Below are 23,038 nucleotides of genomic sequence, written 5' to 3'. Positions count from 1 at the left end.
TGGCATGACCAAAAGGCTGTCCTGACTGTGTACAAGCCTGGACAGAAGGTGTGGGTGCTGGAGCCAGTGGCCCCAGCAGCACTCAAAGACAAATGGTCTGGGCCCCACACAATCATTGAGCAAAAAGGAGAGTTCACCTACCTGGTGGACCTTGGAACTCCCAGGAGCCCCCTCAGGGTGCTCCATGTAAACAGGCTCAAAGCATATGTCGACAAGAAGGACATGAGCTTGCTCATGGCCACAGATGAGGGACAGGAGGAGGAGAGTGACCCTCTCCCAGACCTGCTCACTCAGAACCCTGATGATGGGTCAGTAGATGGTGTTGTCTTTTGTGGCAGCCTCTCTGAGCATCAACAAAAGGATTGCAAACAAGTTCTTCAATCCTTTAGACATATGTTCTCTCTGACACCCAGTCAAACCAATTGGTGTACCCATGAGGTTGACACTGGGGACAGTCTGCCAGTCAAGAGTAAAATCTACAGACAGCCTGATCATGTCAGAGACTGCATCAAGACAGAAGTGCAGAAAATGTTGGAGCTGGGAGTCATTGAGCCCTCAGATGGCCCTTGGGCTAGTCCAGTAGTTCTAGTGCCAAAGCCTCACACCCAGGGTGGTAAGAAAGAGATGAGGTTTTGCGTAGACTACAGAGGCCTCAATGCAGTCACTAAGACTGATGCCCACCCAATACCAAGAGCAGATGAACCTATAGACAGATTGGCTTCTGCCAACTACTTAAGTACATTTGACCTGACAGCTGGGTATTGGCAAATCAGGTTAGCCCAAAACAGCATTTTCTACCCCTGGTGGGCATTATCAATCTGTGGTAATGCCCTTTGGTTTGAAAAATGCACCTGCCACCTTCCAAAGGCTGGTGAATCAAGTTCTCACTGGGTTGGATGACTTCTGTGCAGCATATAATTGATGATATAGCTGTCTTTAGCTCCGCCTGGGAGGATCACCTGGTCCACCTGAGGAAAGTGTTAGAAGCACTGCATAAGGCAGGTCTCACAATCAAGGCCAGTAAGTGCCAGATAGGGCAGACACAGGTTGTATACCTGGGCCACCTTGTAGGTGGAGGCTAGGTTCAGCCATTGGAGAGCAAGAAACAGGCCATCAAGGACTGGGCTCCTCCAACCACCCGGACTCAGGTTCGAGCTTTCTTGGGCCTGACTGGATATTACCGGAAATTTGTCAGAAATTATGGATCAATTGTGACTCCACTAAATGACCTGACAAGTAAAAAGATGCCAAAGAAAGTTCAGTGGACAGCAAGCTGTCAAAAAGCTTTCGATGACCTAAAGCAGGCCATGTGCACAGCACCTATCCTAAAGAGTCCAGACTACTCCAAAACATTCATTGTCCAAACAGATGCTTCTGAGTTGGGTGTGGGAGCTGTTCTATCTCAGCTGAATTTTGATGGCCATGACCAGCCCATTGCTTTTATTAGCAGAAGGCTGACCCCCAGAGGGAAGAATTGGTCAGCTATTGAGAGGGAGGCCTTTGCTGTGGTTTGGGCCCTGAAGAAATTGAGGCCATACTTGTTTGGCACTCATTTCAAGATTCAGACCGACCATAAGCCCATCTTGTGGCTAAATCAGATGAAGGGTGAAAACTCCAAACTACTTAGGTGGTCCATTTCCCTACAGGGGATGGATTTTACAGTGGAGCATAGACCTGGCACTGATCATGGCAATGCAGATGGGCTCTCCAGGTATTTACACTTAGAGCAAGAAGACTCACCTGTTCAAGGTTAGCTTATTGTCCTAAGGTTTTGGGGGGGGGGGGGAGGGGGGTCATGTAGGAGAGTACGGTCTGCAATCCTATGATCACCCCAGATTTTTGCTTTTTGCTTTACTGGTTTACGACTTTCCCTGGCTGTGGGCCTGCTAATCAGACCCACAGCCTAGCTGTAATCTCTCTAAAGTGACACACATGTACCTTAGGTGCATTTACCAATTGGTACTGGGCCACCTTATCAGTCCCTGTACAGTATACCTTAGGTATCCAGGGCATAGGTGTACCCAGGGCCTACCAGGGGCTGCAGCATGTATTATGCCACCCCTGGCTGGCCATCCAAATCTGACACAACTGGCTGCACGACAGCTGGGGCAAGGTGGTGTAATCACCCTTTGCTTTAGGTATAGTATTCCTATATCTAACCCTAAAATGGACACATGTATTCCTATCAGTCACTCCTATGGCAGGCCTTATCAATCCTGAAGCCTGAGTGCGTGGAATTATGTGAGATGGTGCTCTGGCATGAGCTGAGCCCATTTGCAGCTTGCGGAACCAAGTCCTAATAGCTGTTCCATGATAACGCGTACCATATACTCTTAAGTGCCTTATAATCCTCTCGGTTATTTGCCAACTTTGGTATCGCTTTATCAAAACATGTCGAGTAAGGTATCATACGAATTGGAATACTAACCCCTCGCCAATTCTGGCGACGGGGTTAGCATTCGACCCTTCTAGAGGGACACGACATGTATGTAACTGTGAACCCCGGTTAAAGCTTAACACAGCCTCAGCTCCACAAAATGGATGCTGCCACCACAGACACGAGTCTGACCTCCTGCTGCTGGGAGGCCTTCCAGCGAGGAGAGCTTGGACAAAGGGTTTCCTGTCAGGGGCGGTGCTAGCACCATCCCAGACAGGGTTTTGTGTATCCCAGGTAGGCAGGGCTGAGAGGAAGGTGACTGCAAGTGGCACCCCGGTGCTCACTGTGCATATGCCGGCTTGAACCAGTTACAGGGGCACACCAGCCCCCGAGCTGGGGAAAGTCTGGAGAAGGGAGAGGGGTGTAACCACCCCCCTCCTGGTCCCACCCATGGGCAGGACCTAGTCGCGTGCCAGGCCCATTTTTTAGAATAAAGGTAGGAGCGGGCCCCCTTCCCAAATTAGATAATTCTGAATCTTGACTACTTTCCACGAAAGGACTCTTGACTTTTTCTGAAGACTCTCCCTTGTGGCTAAGGAGTAGCCACCCTGCACCAGCGGGCACCTTCCAAGCACTTGCGGTTTGCTGCACGTCCATCCTCCGGATCAAGACTGACCAGCTCGACGAGACCCAGATTCCCTGGCATCTCTGACCTCTACCTGCATCATCAGCCCAGCTGAGATTCGTGGGTGTGACGCGACCTTAGGGACCGGCCATCTTCAAAACCTGCACAACGCTTATCCAGCACGACCGCCGAGGGATTCTCGAGTGAGTGCTTTGGGGTTTGAGAAGCCCTAACCCTGAGCAGCTCCAGCACCGAAGTCCAGCCCCCCAGCATCCATGAGATCTGCGTGGGGCCCTTCTTCTCTTTGCTGCTCACCGCGTTGTCCGGTCACTTGCCTGCCGGCTAGTGGCCCCCCTGACGACGAACCACAACGATTACATCGCTGGTCTGGTTGCTCCAGACTGGCCCTTGCTCCCTTCCAAGAGAGGAGCACCCCGGAACCTCCTGGTCCACTCCAGACGCCATCTTGATTGACTATGCCAAGGTTTGTTGCCCTAATCCTGGGTCCAGCATCGCCGACAGCAGACACCTTCGTGGGACAGCTCGCACCTCCAGCCTGGTCGCCGACAACGCCTCCTGGTCCGAGGGACAGCAGAGTCCAGCGTCGCCCACTCACCTGGTCGAGGTGACTTCATCCGGTGCCATCCTGGTGCCCACCTAATCACTGGCTAGTGATTAAGAACTGAGTCCCCTTTGCTTTCAGGTCGTCTCCATCATCAATCCAGGCTTGGATCCCTTCGAATATCTTCACTGGTCCCCTGCCAGCAACTTCTTCTTTCAGGCTCCATAGACTTCAACGAGGATTCCCGACGTCTTTTGAACCCTATGCAGCCCTATACTAGCTTGTTACTTACCTGCTAGTATTTCGCATTCCACTTTTAGTGTGTATGGTTTTTCGTGCCCCTTGGGCATTTGTGTAAATTGTGCAACTTAAAGTATTTTCTTAAGAGTTTTGTATTGTGCTCAGCTCCCTGACTCATAAAGAGTTCAGGGTAGACTGGTTATAAATAAATATCCTTTTATTTTCATAACAACTTGTGTGGTGTCCTTTCACTTGGTGTTCAAGGGGTATATGTGATGGTATAACAGCTGGCTTAACACGCCCTCTAGAGTTTAGCCTAAAGACTGCTCTTGTCCATGCTACTAGGATAGCTGGTCTATAAGGTTGACTTACAACCAATCATCAATAAGGGTTGTTTGGAATGATACAAAGTGATCACTAGAATAGTGAGCACTACATATCAGGCCAACTTCTCACAGGCTGCATGAAGAATAAATGCGGCCAACTCCCTACCATCCAACACATGGCTCTGTGAGTCAGCATGTGCACCCTCATGTGAGACATGAGAAAGAAGGGATTACTCAGGGTCCCACAGACTGGAATTAGCCCTGGTCAATACACACAAAGTATTAAGCGCCCGCAAGGCAGCACTAGAAGAAGCGAAGACATTACGCCCCCATGAGTCCAACCATCGGGCCTCTCGAGACGGAGGAACCAACACCTCAGTGGAAAGAAAGACAAACAGGGTCCTGTACAGCAGGGCGATGATCATTCAGGAGTGCCCGAGGCACCGAATCACCCGTGGCAGGGCGCCCCCAAGCCTCCATAAGAGAATTGTGGTGTGATGCTTTAAAGGGAAGGAACAACTTCCGTCCACCAGAGCCCTTGTAGAGCACTTCCAAAAGGTAGTCCATGGCAAAGGCTGCCAACTAAGCCGCCCATCCCCGTGCCCTGCTGGAGGAAGAAACGGCCAGCCCCTGGAGGATGGAAGACCCAAGGACGAGCGAGGGGCCTGAGGGGTCTCCGGAGAAGCCCGCGGGGCATTCAACTGCAAGGTGCAGAAGAGCCTGTCTGGGGCTGTGGACGCAGAGACAGCGTAGAACCCACCCTGGAAGCCGCTGAGGAAAAGGCAACGACACAGCGTCAAGTCAAGTCAAGTTTAAATTTGTATAGCGCACTACTCACCCAGAGGGTCTCAAGGCGCTTGAGGGAGGGGGGGGGAGCTTTACTTATCAAATATCCAAGTTTTTAGTTGTTTTCTGAAGGAGAGGTGGTTCTGTGTGAGGCGTAGGTGGGTGGGGAGGGAATTCCAGGTCTTGGCCGCTAAGTAGGAGAAGGACCTTCCTCCCATGGTGGATCTTTGGATGCGTGGAATTGCGGCGAGGGCTTGATTGGACGATCGAAGTTGGCGGGTGGGGGTGTAGAAGGACAGGCGCGTGTTGAGGTATTCGGGTCCTAGGCCGTAGAGGGCTTTGTGTGCGTGGGTGAGGAGACTGAACGTTATTCTCTTGTTGACGGGGAGCCAGTGGAGGTCTTTCAGGTGACCGGAAATGTGAGCTTGGCGGGGGATGCCTAGGATGAGCCTGGCTGAGGCGTTTTGGATGCGTTGTAGTTTTTTCTGTAGTTTGGCTGAGGTTCCGGCGTAAAAGGTGTTTCCGTAGTCTAGTCGGCTTGTGATCAGTGCATGGGTGACCGTCTTTCTTGTTTCGGTGGGGATCCAACTGAAGATTTTGTTGAGCATACGTAGGATGTTGAAGCATGATGAGACGGCGTTGACTTGTCTGGTCATCGAGAGGGAGGAGTCCAGGATGAAGCCAAAGTTACGTGCGTGGTCCGTTGGTATTGGTGCGTTTCCCAGGGCCAGAGGGCACCATGAGTCGTCCCAGGCGGAGGGGGATGATCCTAAGATGAGGACTTCCGTTTTGGTCCGAGTTTAGTTTTAAACGGCTGTCATTCATCCACTTGGCTACTTCTTTCATCCCTTCGTGTAGGTTGGTTTTGGCAGTGTTTGGGTCTTTGGTGAGGGATAGGATCAGCTGAGTGTTGTCTGCGTAGGAGATAATGTTGAGGTTGTGTTGGCGCGCAATGGATGCGAGGGGACTCATGTATACGTTGAAGAGGGTGGGACTGAGTGACGATCCTTGGGGTACGCCGCAGATGACTTCGGTGGCCTCTGATCTAAAAGGGGGGAGGCGGACTCTCTGGGTTCTTCCAGCGAGGAACGAGATTATCCAGTCCAATGCTTTTCCTTGTATTCTGACGTTGCTGAGGCGCTGTACAAGGGTGTTATGACAGACTGTGTCGAAGGCTACGGAGAGGTCGAGTAGAATGAGGGCAGCAGTTTCTCCGTTGTCCAGTAGAGTTCGAATGTCGTCTGTTGCTGCGATGAGGGCGGTCTCGGTACTGTGTTTGGCTCGGAAGCCGGACTGTGAAGGGTCGAGGGATTTGTTGGATTCGAGGAAGGCGGCGAGTTGACTGTTGACGGCTTTCTCAATGACTTTGGCAGGGAATGGGAGGAGTGAAATGGTGCAGTAGTTCTTAAGTTCAGTGGGGTCTGCTGTAGGTTTCTTCAAGAGGGCGCTGAATTCGGCATGTTTCCAGCTTTCCGGGAAGGTGGCGGAGTTGAGGGAGCAGTTGATGACGTCTCGGAGATGGGGTGCGATAATGGAGTCTGCTTTGTTGAAAATGTGGTGGGGACATGGGTCGGTTGGCGATCCTGAGTGAATGGTGTTCATAAGGCGGATGGTGTCTTCAGTGGTGATTGGGTTCCAGGCGCAAAGGTTGTTGGAGGGGGGTTTAAGTTCGGAGGTAGGTGGGGTGGGCTGGTCTCCAGAGCTGTTATGCATGTCAGCGATTTTGTTGTGAAAGAACGAGGCTAGAGAGTCGCAGAGGTCTTGGGATGGAGTGATGTCGTTGGTGCCGGCGGTGGGGTTGGTAAACTCTTTGACGATGTTGAATAGTTCCTTGCTGTTGTGGGCGTTGTTGTCGAGTCGATCCTTGAATGCTGATTTCTTGGTGGATCGGATCAGTTGGTGGTGTTTGCGGGTGGCGTTCTTGAAGGTGGTGAGGTTTCAGTGGTTGGGTTTTTTTGCCAGGCTTTCTCGAGGGTGCGACAGTTCTTCTTGGATTTCTTAAGGTCGTCATTAAACCAGGGGGCTTTTTTTCCTGCCTTGCTTGACTTGATGGTTTTTCAAGGGTGCTAATTCGTCAGCGCTGTGGGTGATCCATTGTGTGAGGTTGGTGGCTGCTTGGTTTGGGTCCGATGATTTTGCAGGAGGGTTTTGGTGAAGCGATGTGAAGAGCTGGTCGGTGGTAATTTTATTCCAGTTTCTCCGGCAAATTGGTTGTGGGTGGTTGTGGGTCGTAGTCTTTTTGTAGTTGAAGTGAACGCAGCTGTGGTCCGTCCAATGGAGAGCTGTGGTGTGATTAAAGGAGATGTGCTTGCTGGAGGTGAAGATTGGGTCGAGTGTGTGCCCGGCAAAGTGGGTGGGGGTGTCAACAAGTTGTTTGAGTCCGAGATTGGCGAGGTTGTCCAAAAGGGTGGTGGTGTTGCTGCTGTTCTTTTCCAGGTGGAAGTTGAGGTCTCCCAGTAGGATGTAGTCCTCGGAAAGGAGGGCGTGAGGGCTGATGAAGTCAGTGATGTCTTCGCTGAATTGTGTGCGGGGTCCGGGTGGTCTATAGATGAGGGTGCCTCTGAGTGTGGTCTTAGGGTCGGTGTGAATCTGGAAGTGAAGGTGTTCGGCGGTTGTGATGTTGTCATCAGAACTGGTCGTGATGCGGATGGTGTTCTTATGAACGATGGCGATGCCTCCTCCTGTTTGGTTGATGCGGTCCTTTCGGATGATCTTGTAGCCATCCGGGATGGCAATGGCGATGTCGGGCGCTGATGAGGCTGAAGAGGAGACAAGGAGACTGCAATCCTCTGGAGAGGAAGGAACATCCGGAGACGAGTCGACGATCCGACATCGGGACGGCGCCGGGGAGTCTGCCATGGGCACCGGTGTGTCCTCGATCGGCGCCAAAGTGCCCACCATGGGTGCCGAGTCGACCACCACCACGTGCCGCATAGGAGAAAGATGCGGGGTCGGAGCAAAAGCAGAGAATTACCGGCGCTGAAAAGGCGCCGGCGCGATCTCCCACGAGGCAGCTGCCTGAGCAGAGGACCGAGAGGGACTCGGGGGGGCACCTCGGGTCCCAGCCTCCACCCGCGTCGCCGCCAGGTCCGGGGAGGAAAGCCGTCAGCGCCAGAAAGGCGTCGGCTCGGCTTCTGGTAAGACAGCCGCCTGCCAGAGGTCCAAGGGGGATGAGCCGTGAGTTCCAGTTAACTCCTGCGACACCACAGGGAACCGCACAGGGTTTTGCAGAGAGGCAGGGGCGCCGTGGGTCGAAGAGGGGAACCCCGTAAGGCCGCACCTAGACTACACCACCCCTCCAAAACCTGTAGCCGAACTCGTCGGCGCCGGGGGTGAATCCGCTGGCGAGTCCGTAGAAGGCCCGGCGCATGGCGAGAAGCCTGCAGAGCTCCAGCGTAGGCCTTCATTAGGGCCTTGTCGCCCCAAAGCCAGGAAACAGCGGATAGGATGGCGACGGGCGAGGGCGCAAGTCCAGAGAGGAACCAGCGCCCTCTGCAGAACGAGGACAGGGCTTGGACAGGGCTTGGTGACAAGCTGCAGGACTTACTGGCGGGCGATCGATGCCCGTGGGGCCTTGGTGAAGGACAATGCCGCAGCCGGAATCGGCGGCTTCTGGACCCCTCCGAGATAGGGGACGGATGCTGTGACGAGACCGATCTGGATAAACAATCTGAAAGCAATTTCATCCGGTGCTCCTGCCGGGACTTCGGCTTGAGATGCTGTCAAGCGTTGCAGTCCGTAGAATCATGGTGCTCACCCAAACACCACATAAAAATAGGGTGAGGGTCCGTCGCAGACATATGAAGCGTGCATGAAGGACACGTCTTGAAACCCGAAGGCATTGCACACTGTACCCAACGCAAAGGCTTTAAAAGAGGCCTGAAAACAGGTCAAGGGAACATACTCCGGATCCGTTTTGCACGGAGAAAATAAGGAAACTGACGTCAGTGCGCCGGGGTGGGACTTATGTGACCTTGCTGACGTCACGTCCGCGGACAACGTCAGGGCGGAGTCACGTGGTGCCGCCCCAGGGACACAGAGATGTTATGGCAAAACGTTTTCCGGATCCAGTCTCACGCCTGGGGATAATTCTACCTTAAGTAATCTGCAGCTAGTAGTCTCTATCAGATAGAAGGCATCACTGCCCCAGCAATTCAAGTATCACTGGTGCGGTCTTCGTTGTCCTCTGGAGGATGCTTGCGAGGCGTGAGTTTTTTTGATAAAGTACATGGCTCCCATAGGGGTTCAGAAGATCTTTGTCGCACTCTGGTACTCCACTCACAATCAGGCAAGGTATAACATTGAGTACAGAATCTCTGCCTGTTGGGATATATATATATTTTTTTACTGGAAGATATTCTTTGCGCGCTGCTTGCACCATCGCAGTGAAATCGGGTAGAATTCTATTGAATTGCCATGGTAGCTAATGATCTGTTTGTCCCTTGCCAAAGACAGCACTGTGCCCCGATCACGGTAGTTCATTATTAGTCGGTGGGGGGCCCGGTTGGAGGTCTCGTTTCTAGCAATCTGTGTGCTTGTTCAACAACAAATAGAGAGATTGTCCCCTCCAAATATCTTTTTCAGCATAGTTTTGACATGGATTTCCATCTTCCCTGTGTTTGTCGACTCAGGGACCCCCATAATGCGTATGTTGTTTCTTCGAGATCGTGCTTCCGAATCCTCGTTCTTAGCTTGAATGACAGCAGGCACTTTTTCCATCTGGAAACACTTGGTTGATACTGCACCTACATCATCTTCAGCTGTAGAATTGAGGTATTCAGCATCATTTAGGCGGGTGGTGTGTTTTCCAATGAGTTGGGCAAGGGATCCATGAGATGATGCAAGACTTTGCGGTATCTCCAGCAGTGTTGTCTCTAGGTCCAAGGCCTCCAGCAGGGTCATCAACAATACTCTATCCTCAGAGACAGCTCACTTGCCCTCTCCAGGTTTCCTGCTGGCTTGGAAGGTCAGCCGAGTCTGATTCTTGTCTGGCCCTTCCATGTCTATGTAGAACCCCTCTGCTTCTCTGTCAAGGGGTAGCACAAGTACAGCACTGATAGTGCACTGTCTCTGAGCGCCCAGACTGGGCAGCAGGGCAGTAATGGGTATCAGTGCCCTTCTTCCCATAGATGTTGACGAAACAGCAGGGTCTTTTATCGGTTCAGCAAGCAGAGGCACAAGCACTCCACCACTTCGTTGCAAATGCGCAGTAAAGCACCCCAATTGTTTGTCGAGCTGTGTCATCCTATTTCAATTATTAATATTCAGGGAGGAACATTGATGAGGTACCTGGAGCACAATGAGCGACACATAGTGGCTCCCAGCCTGCCACAGCCCTGCTCCACCACCTCTCATGGGACCAGGGCATGTGTACACCTCCCTGGTTTCGTATGCGCTCATCAGTACTGCAGCCAGAGAGGGGAGGTAAGGAGCAGCAGTCGTGCACTAAGTCTCATGCGCAGTGTGTCAGCAGGGCTATGACGATCCGAGTGATTGAGCCCTACCGCCCCACAAAGCCTCCCACTCACATAACGTGCATTTTACAGGCCTTATTTCTTTTTTTTTGACTTTTTTGTTTTGTTTCCAAGACCTTTATTGATAATGTATGTTAATGAAACACGGCTTGGTGCCTACAACCTTGATTAGGCCGGCAGCGTATTGATCTGTTAAATAAGTAGCACAGAAGGAAACTTCAAAGACAGTGTATAAAGACACAGCAAGTCGCCTACAACCACTTCGGGCCGGCCACGTCAATTGTAAGATTTGGTCTCGGATTTTTACTTTTTCTAATGTAGAACAAACATAAACCAAAATGGATCATTCCACTACCGCACTCCACACCCAGTCGACATTATAGCGTAAATAGACATGTGGTGCCTTTGCACAGGTGTCACAGCAGTGATTGTAGGAAGTATGTTATGTAACAGACATCAAGGACACTCAATCAGCGACATGTGCTTTCAGGTAGGTCGTAAGATATACCCAATAGTCCTTAGGCCTCGACCTAGGTGGCAACATTTCTTCATAAGTTCGTTGTGTGTCCTGGCAATATGACATATCTCTCAGCCACTGCTTGACCGATGGTACATTATGACTTTCCCAACACATTGAGATTCTTATTTTAGCCAAAAGCAAGGCAACCGCACAGAACCTACGTTTTGTGGCTTTCACATTATTCAGTAGCCCCAGGAGACAGCAGCGAATAGTACATTCAATAGCAACTCCTACCATTTCAGACAATATAATCACGACTTCCACCCAATAATTGTGTATCCTCGCACATTGCCATGCTAAATGAATAAAGTCAGCTTGGCTGTAGCCGCATCTTTTGCATCGTGCCTCGTCACGTAGACCATATCTATGTAATTGAACCGGGGTGTAATATGCGTGGTGTAGGTACTTAAAATGTATGATTCGCAAATTGCCATTGGGTGTAAGCATTTTAGTCAATGCGCAAGCAGTCTCCCAATCCTTGTCGGTTAGAGAGGTCTCCAGCACTAAGTTCCATCTGTCCTGAGCTCTTGTTGCCCTACATCCTATTACAGCCTGCACCATTGTGTAGAGTCGGGAGACCAAGTGTGTGGTATTGTGGGACGTCAGAACGAATTGTAATGTGTCCAATGTTTTTTGTTTTTTTTTGAAAACCTTTATTTCGAGAAAGCAATACAAATACAGACCTACAACCACAGGGGCCGGTCAGTAACAGCAAGCATCTAATTTCGTCAGTATTACACAGCTCAATGTGTCCAATGTTGACGGTTCATCAGTAAAGGTAGGGTAAAGTTGTTTGATCGCTCCTTTTAGCCTGTGAAATGTAAAGTGAAATAATAGTGTTGGGTTTTGTATATAGGCCAAATCATGTTCCGTGAGGAATACTCCATCCTTATACAAGTCTCCCATTGAGACTATCCCCACCTGATTTAGGAGACCCATACCCACAGCTTCAGTGGTTACCGACAAGTTGGGATGATGATGTAGTGGCAAAGCAGGAGCGTATAGCGGCAGTTTGTGTGCTAGTTGACCTAATTGTCTCCATGCTGCATTTGTAGTGTCAATTGTATGGATATCTTTGTTGTGGAGTGGGGGTCTGTCATGTGTGATGATGGCGTCCAGTGGGACAGGCTCAGCGTCTCCATCCTCGATAGCTACGTGAGTCAAGTACGGGGTTTTATGGTACCAAAAGGTGGCATATTGGGCCTGGGCACATAAGTAGTATAGCAAGAAGTCTGGCACACCCCATCCACCTTTGTAGTATGGTAATTTCAATATAGCTAGGGTGATGCGTGCTTGCTTACCCGTCCAAATCAGCTTCAGAACCATCGTGGTTATACGTTTGAAGACTTCCCTTGGCGGTTGAAAGGGGATATTATTGAAGAGGTAGAGGAGTTTGGGAACCACGACCATCTTTACTATTGCTATGCGGTCAGCTAGTGATAAAGGGAGCTGAATCCACCTCTTGATTTTGTCCTCTAGTGAATCTATGGCTCTGCCGTAATTCGTCTGCAGGACTAATTCTGGGTCTCTATGGAACCATATTCCCAGGTAACGTATGGGATCTGTTTGCCACTCCAATGGGAATTCCATCGCGTGTGGCAGGGTAGTGTCTGTCAGTGGGAATATGGAGGGTACGTAAGAGGGGGTCCAGATTTCGTGCGGGGTCGCGGACATATAGAACCTTGTCGTCTGCATAGAGGGATATATGCATGGGTCTACTCGAGAATTGGAGCGCCAGGTGATGATGCTTCTGTCGAACTATGCAGGCCAGGGGCTCCAGGGATAGGGCAAATAGGAGAGGGGACAGTGGGCAGCCTTGTCTGGTCCCCCTTTCTATACTAAAGGCCTCCGAGACGTAGCCATTGATTTTAACTCTGGTCGTGGGTTGTGAGTATAACAGTTGGATCCATTGAATAAATATTAGGGGGAAGCCCATCCTATGAAGTATTGTGATTAGATAGGACCACTCTATGGAATCAAATGCCTTAGCGGCATCCAGCATAACCGCTACAGCTTTCGTGGTCGGGATCAGGTAATGAGAGACCGCAAAGAGTGTCCTGGTGTTGTGTGTGGTGTTTCTAGAGGGTATAAACCCCGATTGGTCCAGGAGGACCAAATTCGTCATGAGGGGTTGTAATCGTGTGGTGAGTGTTTTGCGAGAATTTTCGAGTCCACATTCAGCAAAGACAGCGGGCGATATGAGTTACATCTGTCAGGATCCTTGTCTGGTTTAAGAAGTGCTATGATCATCGCTTCAAGTAGTGTGGATGGGAGTATCTGGGCGTCATGTGCCGCACCAAACATTGCAACGAGACGGGGCGCCAGGATATCTTTATAGGTTTTGTAGAATTCACACGTGAATCAGTCAGGGCCTGGAGCCTTGCCATTTGGCAATGATTGGATCACTTCCATCACTTCCTCTACAGTGATTGGCAGAGATAAATATTCACGTTGTGCGTCGGAGAGCCATGCAATGGCAATGTCCTCCAGATAGCGGAGCGTTTCACGCTGTGTAGCTACCGGCCGTGACTTATATAAGTCACTATAATTTGAAACAAAGCTCTGCAGTATACCCATTTGATCCGTATGTGTAATATCATCATCCCCTTTAATCTGCGTTATAGTGTGGGATTTGCGGCCGGCACAGATTTTAGACGCCAGTATCCGCCTAGGACGGCCGCCCTCTCCGTAAGCTCTGGCTATGTGTCTTTTACTCAGATACTTAATCTCGTCCGCTGCAAATGCTTGATGTTCAGTTAGTGTGCTTCTAATTTCACTAAGTATAGAAGGATGTGGTGCTCTTTCATATTGATGTTCTAATGCACTGAGTTTGGACTCGCAACGGGTCAGCTGCGCTCTGATATCACGCAATATCCCTGCCGTCGTGCTGATACAGACACCACGTATTGTGGCTTTAAACACCTCCCATTAGAGGCCAGCGTCGTCAGTAAAGTATTCTCTAATTGCCTTTTCTATGGTAATTGCATAGAGTGAGTCAGTAAGCGATACAGCATTGAACCTCCAGCTGTAAGGTGGTGGCATATAATTGGGTATTTGTAGGGACAGCTTGATGGGGTTGTGGTCCGAGTTTTGGGCATGTGTGTGATTGTCTGGGTCCACAATAGTAGGTCATCCGAACCCAGCCAGTAATCAATGCGCAACCAGCTACCATGCGCCACCGACGCAAGCGTCGCTTCTCTAACTCCTGGATTACGTGCCCTCCAGATGTCTTTGATATTGAGATCCAACATAATATCATGCAGTTTGGCACGGGCCTGTGTGTGTTGTTCCGTCGTATTACCCGACCTGTCCACACTATCATCTAGAGCAATATTTAGGTCACCACCCCAAAGCAAAGTCTGATCAGCCTCAGTATTTAGTTGCTGCCAAACCTCGTTATAAAAGTCAGGTGCATCAGTGTTTGGGCCGTATGTGTTAACCAGTGTCAGTTGCCAACCCCGTAGTCTACCCTTGAGTATAATGTAGTGGCCATTCGTGTCTAGTGTCGTGTCAATTTTGAAATTTGTACCTTTCTTCACTAGAATGGAAACTCCTCTAGAGTATGATGAGTATTTTGAGCAGTGAATAGATTCCGCCCACCTCCTTCCCACCTGTGTATGCAAGAGTGGAGCGTCGTGTGTTTCCTGGAACATAACAATATCATTGTGCCATCTATCCAGGCATGCGAATATCTGTCGTATCCTTCTTGGGTCTTATATTCCAAGTGAGTAAGTTTAACGTTTGTGCATTTAACGTAGTCGTAGCCATGGGAACTGCCAGTGTGATCTGTGGACTTTCTCTGTCTGATCTAAACAAGACCTCCTTATGTAAGAGAACAGATAATGCATGTAGGCGCCATATATAAAACAGCAGTCATACTCCGGTTGGATGTAGGCAGTGCATCTTAAGTAGTCTGATCCATTAACTAAAACAGTGACCCTCGAGTCCCACCCCCCACCCACAACAGCAGCCCAAACCTGCTGATGCCATACCCCAATTAAACATCCCAATTGCATAGAACTTTCGTGGGGATGTAGACTGCACATCTCCATCCGATCTAACGGATGGGGGCGGACTAAGCTATCGATTAGCAACCTAAGTGCCGCATCACAACATTCAATACTGGTAACTATCAGTGCAATGCGTAAAGTCCGCAGATAGCACAGCAGTCGGCAAGGAACGCAGCTTACTCTGCCTCGCATGGCACAACACTTGTGACATTGTACCAGCAACGTTAACCTGAGAGGGGGTACATGCAGTGCCAGGACCCGCAGTGGCAGTAGGAGCCATAGTATACCAAAGACAAATAAATAACAGAGTAAACATTATAGGTAGTCCCTTGCAGAGACTCATACAAATGCGCGGAGGGACCCAAGCTCATCCTGCATATACTTCAAAGTTCATCTTTCCACCATGTAGCACATTATCCCCCCACTCCATCCAGTGGTATGGATACGTGAGCTGATGTATGAGTGTGTCCAAGTCGCATACATAGTTCTCCAGAGAGTACAGATATACTTGCATTACAACCAAGTGGCATCACTGTGTCTACCCAGTTCCCCCCAACCTAATAGAAGTGCATGGACATGAGTTACAGTTCAGCCACCTGTATAGAAATTTAACAGAAATCACACAGTACTAGAATGTTGTAACATGTACACACTTTGCCCATGGTGTGCTGAAAGCTTGGGACTGGATCGATCGGAAACGTTCGTGAAGGTGTATATAGCGCAATGACTCTGCAGCCTGTCTCTTAGTTCATCAAGCGCTATGTCCTTATTTACATCCATACCTTCCCAGTCCACGCAGTGACTGCTCTGTTCCCAGGTCCATACCCCCGCCACCTCTGCGAGGATGCGGACGCACCCACTCAGAGTACGATATATTGGTGTACTGAGACCCCATGCCCTCCAGGCGATGCATCATCTATGGTATATTGAGAAAGTTTATACATGTCCACGCCTGAAAAGTCGTGCTTACTAGTGGCGGGCAATAGTGTAGAATGTGGACTTATCGCTGGTGGGGCGCAGATCACGAGTCAATTCAGCAGCCATATCAGCCATTGTAGTCCCTACCAGGTTGTCGGGGGTCATCCGTGAGAACCAGTGTCGCCAACAGTATCCATTTCCCAGCAAACCATCATTCCTCGTCTTGTTCTTGATCTTGACTTCCTCTGTTCTTCCGAGTGGCGACAATGGTTTTGATGAAGTCGTTCGCGGCCTTGGGTGTGGAGAGCATCGTCAGTTTGCCATTCCAAGTTACCTTCAGACGCGTTGGGTACAGCATGGCATATTCTATTTTCAAGTCACGTAATTTGGCTTTAGCTACGCCAAATTCTTTGCGGGCCTGCTGCACAGCCATCGTGTAATCAGGGTAGGATTCCAGTTGGTTATTTTGGAAGGTGAGGTCTTTTTGCTCGTGTGCCATCCGCAATATAGCATCCCGGTCCCGATAATTCAAGATGCGTGCCACTATTGGCCTGGGTGGTATGCCTGGTGGGGAATGCGGTGCAAGGGTACGATGGGCCCTCTCCACAATAAATATCGGCGACAGTGCGTCTTTGCCAAAAAGTGTCAGGCAGAGTTCCTCTACATACGTCTCCATCTTGCCCGTATTTGTGGATTCTGGCACGCCTGCGATGCAGAGTAGTTATGATGGGTGAATGTGCCCACCGAATCGCGCACTGTTCACCTGGTGCTCCACACTTTACTGATTGTTATTCTTATTTCCACAATTTAAACCACTCTTTTTTCTCTATTATTTCATATTCTTTTTAATCACTCTATTCTCTCTAACATTTTTTCTTGTTATTTACAATACTCAAAACAATATTCATTTGTATTCTTTACATTTCAAAAGAACATTTCAAAAGAACATGTATTCTCTACTTCGTTTCAACATTATATTTAACATACATAATCACTACTTTCTTGTTGAGCCCAATGCATTTCGGCACCTGTTTGGCGCCTTCATCAGGTGAAAATCTGTGAAAAATCAAAAGTACCTGATGTAAGGGATTGTGTTTGTTGGACATGGGGGTTCACGTGAGTGTTTGCTTTAAATTCATACCTGGGTACAACAACCTCTCTGTATTGGTGTGACTATGCCTGTTTTCGCCTTGACCGTAAATTTTCTGTTTGAACAAAACAAGAACCAATCTTTAGTTGATTGTTCATCAAATTTGATAATCAAAGATACCCTCTCCTGAGTAAATGACATACCTCTGTCTTTTTCGCCGAAAAAACAATCTATGTAACAACAAATATAAACGACCTTGGTAATCTGCTTCAACACTATCGTGGGAAAACATTGTTGAAAAAAATCTCAAAATTATCCACACCCTACCTTATCTTCTTACGCTCTAATCCGTCTGAAAAAAACAGACAGAGAAAATTCTGCGTCATTACTATATATAAACTATGTACGTAAAGTAGGTGCGGACTGTCGTGAGTGAAGTTCTTAACAAAGGAAAGATAATGGTGATGAAGGTATAAAGAACATCCAACTTCAAATAAGTTTTATTAATTTTTTGAGTTTGCGGTATGTTTAAGCTCTCAGATAACGTAAACAAGATGATAGTGAAATAAATATCATGAGAAGGTAAAAGGAATTCACCACACTAAGATGGCGTCGATTACGATACATCTATTGTGAAATGGCTCGTAGGTAGTCCGTCATTGATGTTAACAGTTTGGCACCGGATGCGGAGTTCGCGGAGTTCGTAAGAAACAGGCAACAAGCGAAGGGTAAACAGGAGCGAGCACAGGGCTGCGGTTTCTTTCCCGGAAGATTAACTAGCGTACATACAGGTACAGACAATACTATATCAAGAATAAGAGTGAGGAAAGGATTAGAGATAGAGTAATGACGCAGAATTTTCTCTGTCTGTTTTTTTCAGACGGATTAGAACGTAAGAAGATAAGGTAGGGTGTGGATAATTTTGAGGTTTTTTCAACAATGTTTTCCCACGATAGTGTTGAAGCAGATTACTAAGGTCGTTTATATTTGTTGTTACAGAGATTGTTTTTTCGGCGAAAAAGACAGAGGTATGTCATTTACTCAGGAGAGGGTATCTTTGATTATCAAATTTGATGAACAATCAACTAGATTGGTTCTTGTTTTGTTCAAACAGAAAATTTACGGTCAAGGCGAAAACAAGCATAGTCACACCAATACAGAGAGGTTGTTGTACCCAGGTATGAATTTAAAGCAAACACTCACATGAACGCCCATGTCCAACAAACACAATCACTTACATCATGTACTTTTGATTTTTCACAGATTTTCACCTGATGAAGGCGCCAAACAGGTGCCGAAATACATTGGGCTCAACAAGAAAGTAGTGATTATGTATGTTAAATATAATGTTGAAACGAAGTAGAGAATACATGTTCTTTTGAAATGTTTTTTTGAAATGTAAAGAATACAAATGAATATTGTTTTGAGTATTGTAAATAACAAGAAAAAATGTTAGAGAGAAAAGAGTGATTAAAAAGAATATGAAATAACAGAGAAAAAAGAGTGGTTTAAATTGTGGAAATAAGAATAACAATCAGTAAAGTGTGGAGCACCAGGTGAACAGTGCGCGATTAGGTGGGCACATTCACCCATCAAACTACTCTGTGACATTAGGAGTGACTATCCTAAATAATCGCAGCACCATTTGATTACAAAATAAACATTAGAAAAATGGAGTGCTCCTCACGCACCCAACTTACAAAACGCCTGCGATGCAGACATTGTTGCGACGCGACCTGGCTTCCAAATCCTCCGCCTTGGATCTGATGACTTCCAGTATTTTATCAAAGCCAGTGCATTTAGACGTGCTTGTGCGTGCTTCATCCTCCACCACTGATAGTCTTGTTTCCGCCTCATCCAGTCTTTCGCCATGCTTATCCATCTTCGCCGCCATATTGTCGACACTGCAGGTGAGGTGGTCTAGCTTACCGTTTATGTCCTGGAGGCTGGACTGGATGGCTTTCAGAATGGACTCCATCCACTGCGTTGCGCCACGTTCTGTGTCCGTCTCCGTGTCCGAGTGGGATGCAGGCGTCTGTGTCGTCCTGCGTTGCTCAAAGTTGAGTTTTGGTTGCTGCTTGTCCGGTTTCCCCATCTCGGAGCGGCAAACTGTGCTGCAGATCCTCAGTGAGGCGCAATACAATACAGCACTACAAAGAACGCAAAGTGCTGTCTCGCAAATGCACCCACTGGCGGCAGGGTGGCAATGGGGTGTTGTCAACGGTGAAGGAGTTACTACTCATGCGTGTACATACCAGCCTCCAAGTACAGTATCATGTGTGTAGGTGGGTCCACTACACTGTGCTATGTCTCAGTGTCCAGAAAGTGAGCACAGGAGGCCACGTGTGCCCTGTTGTCCAATAATACGCCTCAGCAGGGAAGTGATCCGTACATATGCCCCGCACCACATTCCATCCGACGTCCTCACCAAAATGGCCGTTTGGCGCGAAGAGTCGTTATTAGCCAATCGGGGTAGATATTGCATGAGCAGATTTGTCAAAGGCGGCAGCCAAGTAATACTGTTTCCACCTGGAGAGTGACTTACACTAAAGGCGGTGCGTAGTTACCAGGCACAGGAGGCCATTGATTAGATACGTTTATGTAGTGCGCAGCCGGAACGCTAATAAACAGGTGCACCTGATTACCATGACAGGATCTACTCAAGGCAGTGCAGCTTGTGCAGTACGGTCGGCTCATGCACGTCACAATTACACCAGGCAATGAATATCACAACCCCCGGTATCAGACTATGTTAGAGGGGTTCGATGATCTCCAGCACACAACGGGAATCACGGCTATACATGAGGCAGCGCCCGTCTCTACGCCGTCTCACATGTGGCGCGTATCGATGCCGGTACAGCGCTCACTACAGAATTGGCAGGGTGTTCCATATGGCACTGGGCAACATTATCCGTCAATCGGAACGCCGCGTGTGGTGCCATCCATGCATTGTTTCCGTGTATTTGGCCAACTGCATCATAGGAGAGTGTGCGGTAGTCCGTTAGTCGCACTATCTGATCACCCTGGGGGCCGCCATCTTGTCTCGCTCGGCGCAGCAAATGTCTGTGTGTTTTAAGCCATTATTCTTCTCTTGTCGTCATTATCCATCCATATATGCGCCAATACAGTACTAGGCGTATAGCTGTGTTGTTATGCAGCAGTAGTTCGAGGTGTTTATATATAAATAATTATCGAAATTGCAGCGACAACTCAGTGGCAGGCGCCATCTTACCCAACCAGCGTAGGCTCAACAGTGGAGCTGTCTTTTCAGCCAGCCATCCCGCAGTGCGCCCTCTAGCGCCCCCCTACAGGCCTTATTTCTAAATGGGCATACAGGTGCGACTATATCCAGAGGTACTCACAGTTCATTCACTGTATTTCTCTTTTCGGTAGTGGCCAGAGAGGTCAGGCCGCTGCACCGCAAGACGTTCAGTCTCTGCCACAGCGCTCAATACAACGATCTCCGGCGGGTGCCACCATCTCAGCACTAGTCCGATGCTACCAACTCTCTGCATCGCCTTCATTGTTCTCGGGCCCAATTCACCATGTGTAGACGCACAGGACAGTTTCAGTGCTGCTCCACCTGCCCCAATCCCAAACAAATCAAGTGGGGGCCACAAAGTTCCTATGTATCGGTACAGCCCCGCCTCAGCTCTGCACACGGTGCGATCTCAGGCCAACATGCCCCAGGCGGCGCACAGCATCTCTTCCCAGGCTCCAACCAGTTTCATCGGATCCTGTCTCTACTGCAGTGTATTTCTATCCTATAGTGGTGGCTTTGGAAGGCGGATGTGTAGGACTATTCCGCCTGGCCCACAGAGCTCCACTACGGTGCAGCCATCTTGCGCCGGGCACTCTAGTGCCCCCGGAGTGTGGGACTTGGAGTTAATCAGGAAGAATTATGTGGATGCCCTACTAATAATATTAGATTTGAGATGCAAGGAAGTCTGAGAAAGAGCAACACACTACACGTTTTGGGGAGTATTCAGTAGAATTCCATATTCTGGGGAGAAGGTGGAGTTCATAACTGAGCTCTTAATGGTCTCCAAGATGAAAAACGTAATGTGGTGGTAACCTCGTTTTGAATGTTCTCCAATTCATTAAAGGCTGGACAAGACAAGAGTTGAAGGAGCAAATTCTCCAAGTGGCTGCGTAGAAGAAAATTGTGTTGATGGAGGAGACAACTATATTTCCTGGACTTTAATCTCAACACTGTCAGCAGGAAAAGAGCATTGACGGTTATATAAAAAGAACTTTTTAGCTAGAGGATGTCCGGCTTTAATGTTCTATCATGTCTAACTGAGGGTGGAGAACAGAAGTAGAAGTTCCAACTCTCAGAGGCTGACTTGGAAAGGGCATTTTGGAAAGCCTGGCCCATGATCTAGATTGATTTTAATTGTATTTGACTGTGGGATCTCCTTGTACATGCACAAGGTATGGTGCAATTGAATACTCCTTAGCTGATGACTCCCTTCCTCTTCTGAGTTTTTTCTTTAACATTGCTTCCTCGCTATCCTATCTTCCACTGGTCACAGATAGAGCTCCTGTGTTTTTTTTGTATGACTGTACTTTTGGGGAATTGCTTAAATGAAACCTGTTGCAGCTGCATCTTTTTTGAATATCCGATCTCTTGGTACATATGGCTTGGCCATTGTAGGTTGTTCTTTTGCCCTTTCATCTGGGGTTGACGATTTTGAATTATTCGTTATCTTGCTATACCCAAGAAACAAATGTAATCTTAAATCTTAATATACGATACTGATATAAATTCCAAACGAACTGCACAGCTACAACTCATTTGTGAGACTTTTCATGCATAAATCAGTGAGAAGTAAACAAAAGACTTACCGCTTCTTTATGTGATGATGTTTTACTCTGATAATCTAATATAAATTCGGTTACCCTGCTGATGACCTCGCTGGAATCTAACCCAGTAAAGCTGTGTCCATTTTTAACCCGAGTCGCTTTTACAAAGCTGGAAAGTTCAGCACTGCACAGAAAACAAAAAGAATTTGTTACAGATGACCAGTATATCCAATCCCAGAATGCTGAACTGACGAATAAAGAATTTAGATACTATATAATGATCCAAAACCCCAATCCTAGCCTGGCTGTTGTTATAAATCTCTAATATCATCTATTTTTGACCCATATAAATCCTTAATGTTGTTAGGTCTGTCACATAGTTACACCGGGACATTCATGTGAGAAGTTGGCCTGATATATAATGTTCACTATTATAGTGAGCACTTTGTATCAGTCCAAACAACCCTCATTGATGATTGGTTGTAAGTCAACCGTAGACCAGCTATCCTAGTAGCATGGACAAGAGCAGTCTTTAGGCTAAACTCTAGAGGGCGTGTTAAGCCAGCTGTTATACCATCATATATACCCCTTGAACACCAAGGGAAAGGACACCACACAAGTTGTTATGAAAATAAAAGGATATTTAGAACACAACAACCCTGGACTCTTTATGGGGACAGGGTGCTAAGCACAATACAAAGCTCTTACGAAAATACTTCAAGTTGCACAATTTACACAAATGCCCGAGGGGCACGAAAAACCATATACTACAAAAGTGGAATGCAAAATTACTAGCAGGTGAGCACTACTCTAATAGACTTTAGGATCGCTAGGACTTGACTACTGAACCTTCAGATTACTACCAGGAGGCCCAGGGAGATCGGGTGCAGAGTGTGCACTCTCACTCGGGATGCGGGACAAAGTCTATGGATGCTAGATTTCGTAAAGTTAGTGTTATCGGACGAATCCGACTAGGTAGAGCTGAAACGAAAAAGGATCTGGACCACTGGATAGTGAGGCTATGCTGGAGCACCGAAATGCTGAGGTTACCTAGCCCAGGGGCTGCGGCTGCATAGGTCTGGAAAGACGTCGGGAATCCTCGTTGCAGTCTATGGAGCCTGAAAGAAGAAGTTGCTGGCAGGCGACCAGTGAAGAGATTCGGAGGGATCCAAGCCTGGATCGATGACGGAGGATACCTGTAAGCAGAGGGGACCAAGTTCTGAATCACTAGCCAGTGATTAGATGGGCACCAGGATGGCACCGGATGGAGTCACCTCGACCAGGTGAGTGGGCGACGCTGGGCT

The 23,038-nt window shown here is 48.3% G+C and overlaps 1 protein-coding gene across 2 annotated transcripts in view; it reads right to left on the bottom strand.

Annotated features, from left to right (window-relative positions):
• Positions 1–23,038, bottom strand: part of LOC147698808 (E3 ubiquitin-protein ligase TTC3-like) — a 1,930,429-nt gene that overhangs the window by 170,294 nt on the left and 1,737,097 nt on the right. For both annotated transcript variants that reach the window (XR_015299370.1, XM_086935404.1), the window contains exon 43: positions 21,777–21,918. Coding sequence is in view for 1 of the 2 variants with exons in the window: in XM_086935404.1 (XP_086791530.1) it covers positions 21,777–21,918 (142 nt within the window). In the remaining variant the exon portion in view is untranslated. The remainder of the gene's footprint in view (positions 1–21,776; positions 21,919–23,038) is intronic.

The sequence above is a fragment of the Lissotriton vulgaris genome, chromosome 8 (assembly GCF_964263255.1).
Source record: "Lissotriton vulgaris chromosome 8, aLisVul1.2, whole genome shotgun sequence".
Lineage (NCBI taxonomy): Eukaryota > Metazoa > Chordata > Amphibia > Caudata > Salamandridae > Lissotriton > Lissotriton vulgaris.
Note: the sequence above shows the minus strand (reverse complement) of the source record. Positions and strands in the feature narration are given on the sequence as shown.